The sequence below is a fragment of the Zingiber officinale genome, chromosome 3A (assembly GCF_018446385.1).
Source record: "Zingiber officinale cultivar Zhangliang chromosome 3A, Zo_v1.1, whole genome shotgun sequence".
NCBI lineage: Eukaryota > Viridiplantae > Streptophyta > Magnoliopsida > Zingiberales > Zingiberaceae > Zingiber > Zingiber officinale.
The window spans coordinates 105,463,308-105,469,307 of record NC_055990.1 but is presented as its reverse complement, the minus strand read 5'-3'; the positions used below and the strand labels follow the sequence as shown (position 1 = coordinate 105,469,307).

Genomic DNA, 6,000 nt, shown 5'->3' with positions numbered 1-6,000 from the left:
TTATTCTTGAGAGAATATATTTAAAATTTTAAAATATAAATATATTTTCTTTACAAATTTATAGGCATTCAAAGACTTTCCAATGATAAAATTAAATAAAAATAAATCTAATGTGATAAGGCAACCCCTCAACGGTCGAATATTCGAATTAAATTAAATCAAATGCGGTAAGACAGGCATGCAGGCAGGCTCCAACGGTCGAAAAATCTCGAACTATCCACGTGTCTATATATAGGCATTCAGCGGATGCCCCTTCCTCCAAGAAAAGGCCGATCGAAATCCCGATCGAGAAGACCGCGATCGCAGCAGAAGAGAAGAGGAGGAGGAGAGCAGCCATGGATTTCTACAGCATGCCCAGGCGACAGCTTCAAGCCCTCTGCAAGCAGAATCGTATCCCTGCCAACATCACCAACGTCGCCATGGCCGACGCCCTCCAAGCTCTCCATGCAGTAAGATTGATCTCTTCTAAATCTTCTTTTGTTTTTCTTCTTTTCCGCATCTTGATGCCGTAATGAAATGGATTGTTTGATTCTCCAGGATGGATTGTTGGAGAACGCCCAAGAAGTGCTTCAGGATCTGACTCCCTTTGTCCCCTCTTCCCGCAAGGCCTCCTTGCGCCGCGAGGCGCCGGCGCCGGCGCCGGCGGTGAATTTTGAAGCTTCAATCGAGCCCAGGGAGCAGCCCGCGAGCCCCCTTCCTCGGGCACGCCGTGTGACTGTGAATGCCTCCGAGATCCGGCGATTGGCTGTTGAAGGAGAAGAAAATGAAAAGGAGGAGGTGGAGAAAGAAGCCGAGGCCACATCGATGACCGTCACTAAGGGCAGCTCCATAAAGCCGCCTCCAAGGAGCACTAGAAGGGCGAGCAAGAAAAATGACATTGAAGCTCAGGAAGAAGAGCCCGTAGACGCAATGAAAACTCCAGCACGCCTAACTGGTCGGAGGACAGCAGCCAAAGCCCCAGTTGCGGTGGAGCAAGAGGCTGCAGATACGGTTGTTTCGGCTAGAGTTACAACTCGTCGGAATACAAGGCAGTCTACCAGGGCGACTATCGAAGATAGCACCACGTCCACCGTGAGGAGGAGCTCAAGGATTAGAGCTAAGACGGACGAATCTGGTTTCAAGATGGGTTCTTCATTCCAAGAAGTAGAACCGGAACAAGGTGGAGAATATGAACCAAGTTTAAGCAACTGTTTCCTCTCTTTCAAAAGTTTAATCTTTAATCTAACTATATATGAGACATGGTGGTGACAGGTATAGTGATAAGCAATGCTCTGGTAGAGAAAGACGATAATGGTGATAAAGATTGCGATTTGGCGGTAGTTGATTCTGATGTTCCACAAAATTCTCTTGAAGAAGCTGTAATAGCTCCAGAAGCTAAAGAATTTCCTACTATAGCTGTGGTGCCAGAGGAAGAGCAACTGGACAAAGGTAAAAATGGTACCATTTTGTGATTTATTCCTCTCGTTAGATTTTTGTGTTTTTCTTTTTCTTTTAAAATATCTAATCAGAGGTTGATCCTGGATTTGTTTACAGTGGAAGTCGACGATCACTGTGAAAAAGGTTGCACTTTGGTGGTAGTTGGTGCCAATATTCAGATGCATGATCTTGAAGAGGACAGAATAACTCCAAATGCCGAAGAGTTAGGTGTTGTCAAAGACGAACTGATTGTTATGCCTACAGAAGAAGCTCCAGAAGCTGATGTGAAGGAGGTTTCTTTGCAACTCCATTTGTTTCCGAAAAATGATGAAGACAAACCGATGGACATGATTACAGAAAAAGACGATTTAGTGGAAGAAATAGCTCCAGCAGATGAACAATTCACTAATGTGAAGGAACCGATGGATATGATTACTGAAAAAGACGGTTTAGTGGATGAAATAGTTCCAGAAGATGAACAATTTACTGATGTGAAGAAGTTGAGAAGTATGGTTCAACATCATGAAGGTATTAATTCTTTTTTCTTCACTTCTCCATTTTATCCTCTAATCTTTGTGCATTTTAGGTGGTGATACCAAAGATGACTCTGATACAAATGAAGATGGAGGCATCCATGGCGATCAACACCAAGTTGTGGAGGTGATTCAAGAAAGTGAAGTACCTGAGACCAAATGTGATTTTGAAGGTTCACCTGTCCAAGGACTCATAACTTCTTTAGAGAACCTAGAGATAACCAAGGATCTTCACCTTGAAGATCTTGCCCCTAAAGATGATGCATCCGAACATGCTGCAGATGAACATACCCATGAGATAGATGAAAATTTTCACCTTGAAGATCTTTCCTCCGAAGAAGATGAAACCAAACATGAGATTCCTGATGCAACAGTATATTCCTTCATCCAGAATCAGGATTCTGATACTCCTGATTGTGACAGCGAGGTAGAGACAATAGTCGAAGTCATTGCTGTCACAAAATGTCAACTTTCTGGCGCAGACAACGAGGATGATAAGCAAAATGAAGATTTTCACCTTGAAGATCTTGCCCCCGAAGATGATGAAACGAAACATGAGATTCCTGGTGCGACAATAGATTCCTTCATCATACAGGCTTCTGATATTCCTGAGAAAGCTAAAGCAGGCGAAGTCATTGCTGTTTCTGTCTCTGACAAAGAAAATGATCAATATTCTGCCGAATTGTCCACAGATGTGGTGGTAAATGAAGACAAGAAGAAGCAAAATGTGCAGGGAAACTTGGATTTAATTAGCCTGAGAAAGCTGAAGAAGATGTACAAGGAGAAGATGAGCAGCAATGTCGACAAGGTGGAAACAAAAAGGCAAGCTCTAAATGATGTCAATCAGAACATTGTCTCATGAAAGATGGGAGAAGGGACACACTGAAGAGACTAGCTCAAATAATATGAAGTTTTTTGTCTTGCCTTGTTATTTTGCTAAGAATGATAACAGTAAAAGTTTGGTTAAAAAGAAAAGTGCTAAGGAATGAAGCACTTGCCGTTGATTCTCTTTGGCATATGAAAAAATATATTTTTTACATTTCTAAAGTTCTTGGAAATTTCTTTAAGTTGACTTTTTGGTTAAGTTTCATCAGTTTGAGAGCTGACTAGTAATTTTGATACCCTCAAAATGAAAGGGGTTTACAGATCCTAAAGAAACTGTTTCAATTTTAAAAGGTAAAATGGAGGTCGTCGAGTCTTGCAATATTTTTGAAATCCCCTAGGAAGGGGATATTTTAGAATCCCCTCATGGTCGTCGTGTCTCAATTTTCGTTTTCTTGTAAAAAAACTCCTAACGAATCTTCATCGTCAAAATCGCCAAACCCACGTGGTCTCAGCCGAAGCAGGGCATCATCGGTGTCTTTGTTCTCCGACAATTGGAAGTCCAGACTGGTGTGTTCCAGACTATCTTCACCGCATTAGCTCCTTCTCGTTTCACAGCATTAGCTCGTCCTTTCCATCGCATGACCTTTGTTTTTCGATTGGTAATCCAATTACAATGTCGAACAGCAGTCGTCTCGAAAAGTATATAGTTTTTCTGTGTTTTTATTTTTTATTTTTATTTATCTGAACATCCTCATTATAATTAAGGAACGTAGTTTTTTTAGTTGTGCTTAATCTAAATAGCGTGTTTTCCTTAATTTAAATAAGTTATATCATCTCTAACTTATCCCATATGTGTGTATAAATTTTATCGTGTTGTTTTGCTTTGTTCATCAACTTAATTTAGCTTATCTCTAATTTTAATATTTTATAGATTATATGTTATAATCATTCATTGTAATTCCCTAATTGTTCTGGTAAGTAAATTTAGTTTAGCTTAGCTTTATAAAAAATATTTGATTGAAATTTACAAAACTTATTTTTTTAAAATTAACATAGATCCAATTATCAATATTGGAGGAAAAGTTATATTGGATGTAAGTTAGAGCATTTTATAGATTTTTTCCACAAAGGGAAAGGTAAAGGGAGAAAAGAGAGATCTATGAAAAATACATGATTGTTATAAGGAGTACCTACCTCATTTACATTATGTCTCATTATACCAAAAATTTGACGATTACTAGGTTATATTTGAGAATTAGGATTCTGAAGCAAAGATATTCAAATTCTTCGACCAGTGTTCCTGTGCCAAGACTTCCAGAGAATGATCACTGGTGACGTGGCAAATGTCTAGATTGCTATTGTTGCTTGGAACCACCAAAGAGGTAGAAGGGAGGAATCACCATTCCGGAGCACCAAGGGAATGACAAAAACTCAAGACAAGCACGGAGGGTTAGAAGGGTGCCAGGGATTGCCCCGGCGTTCCTGTGAGTGCAGTTAACACTAATAATTGAAATTTAATTTTGATCAACGACAAATGGTTAAAGTTAGATTATGTGTGATTTGATACTTTTACTGAGTGTGCAGAAATTGACTGGTCTAGCAGACCTGACACCAGAATGAGTCAATTAGGTCTGAGGACCTGATAATTGGCACGAAGTCCAGATATGTCAAGGTGTGACCTGATATCTGATAGGAGTCCAGCTGGATTTGCGGGGCCTGACAACTGGTAGAAAGACATAGTGGGTCAAAGAGGTAAGTGAAGGTAAGTCACTGTAGGAGAGTGATCTAGTAAAGATGAGTCCCAATTGGATTTTATTTAGAAGTTTAAGTTAAGACCATAACTAGATCCTTGATCTTAGTAAGACATTATCTAATTAATAATTTTATTTTAACTGACTCTATTTTGCAGATTATTTTTTATTTTTGGACTAACATGAATTTGTAGGATTGAATTGCAAAGATGAATAATATCCGAGCGCCTCGGAGCTACAAGGAGGCATCTCAGAACTATGCGGAGGACAGCATAGGTGTGTAAGAACCCCGTGGTAGTTTTAATATGATCAACCAAGTCCGAGTTAGGTCATGTTGTCTTTTGATGCCTTGTGTCTAAGTGAATAACGCAACTAGCGAGAAGGATGACACGAGAGAGAGTCGACGGGCTCAGTGTGTTTGAAGGACGAGGCGCAGAGGAAGAGTACACTAGCGGACGAGAAGGAGGCGCGCGATATTTTCGAGGGGCGAGAAGCTGTAGTGAAAGGTTGCTCGAGAAGGTCAAAAAATGGGTTCGAGTGAGCCCTACTTTGGATGGCCAAAATCACTCAAACGAGTGGAGCCGGAGCAGAAGACCCGGACACAAAGTCAACTTAGAGTTGACTAGAATCCGGGCGCCTGGAGCAATTCTGGGCACCCGGACCTCTTTAGTCCAGCGAGGCACCTTGGCAAGGCGCTCGGGGCACCAGGACCTAGTCCAGGCTCTTGGACCAGGAAATTCTAGCAAAATCTTGTCCATTAGAAGATTTTGATAAATTAAAACTAGAAAATGACAATTTGTAAAAAGAAATAAAAAAATTGAAGAATCATACATGCACATATAGTACAAGTATTAGAAGATATAATTTAAACTGATATTTTAAATATCACAAAGGACAAATTAGGAAAATTTCTCAGAAATACATTTCAAAGAAATTCCTAATTAACCCAGTTGGAAGGAACCTATATTGGGTTCCAAAGACTTATCTTAATTAAAGTTTAATTAGGACTTAGGACTTTCAGAGAGTACATTAAACATTTAATTTACTTATGAGATTTTGTTTAGAAAGTGGTTGTTGCTCCAATAACCAAGAAAGTCTAGTGTCTCGCCACAGCATGGAAGCTAAGTATTGAAATAAAATATTTAATTAACTAACTGACAGAATATTAAATTGAAATTAGATAATGCTTTAAATAGTTACTCAAACATTTTTTTTAAAAAATTTCTCAAAAATATTTTTGCTCGCAAATTTGTTTAACTTAGATTTTTTTTAAAAAAAAAACTTGTAAAACTTAGAAAAATTTCTCATTTTTTTCAAATATGTTTAACTTAGAGTTTTTTTTTCGGTTTTCCTTTACAAAAACTTGTAAAACTTTCAAAATATTTTAAGAGTCAAACTTTATTAATTTTGAAAAAGTACCCTTAGACTTTTTAAGGAATCCCACTTTTTTTTTATGTGATCAAAGGGGGAGTAGG

The 6,000-nt window shown here is 39.0% G+C and overlaps 1 protein-coding gene across 1 annotated transcript; it reads left to right on the top strand.

Moving 5' to 3' along the window:
* Positions 1-262: 262 nt before the first annotated feature.
* On the top strand, positions 263-2,953 carry LOC122052229. Its single transcript, XM_042613662.1, has 5 exons — positions 263-449; positions 538-1,159; positions 1,252-1,428; positions 1,534-1,944; positions 2,003-2,953. Exons 1-5 carry the CDS (start codon positions 336-338, stop codon positions 2,809-2,811), a joined length of 2,133 nt encoding a protein of 710 aa, XP_042469596.1. The 5' UTR covers positions 263-335; the 3' UTR covers positions 2,812-2,953.
* Positions 2,954-6,000: the final 3,047 nt, after the last annotated feature.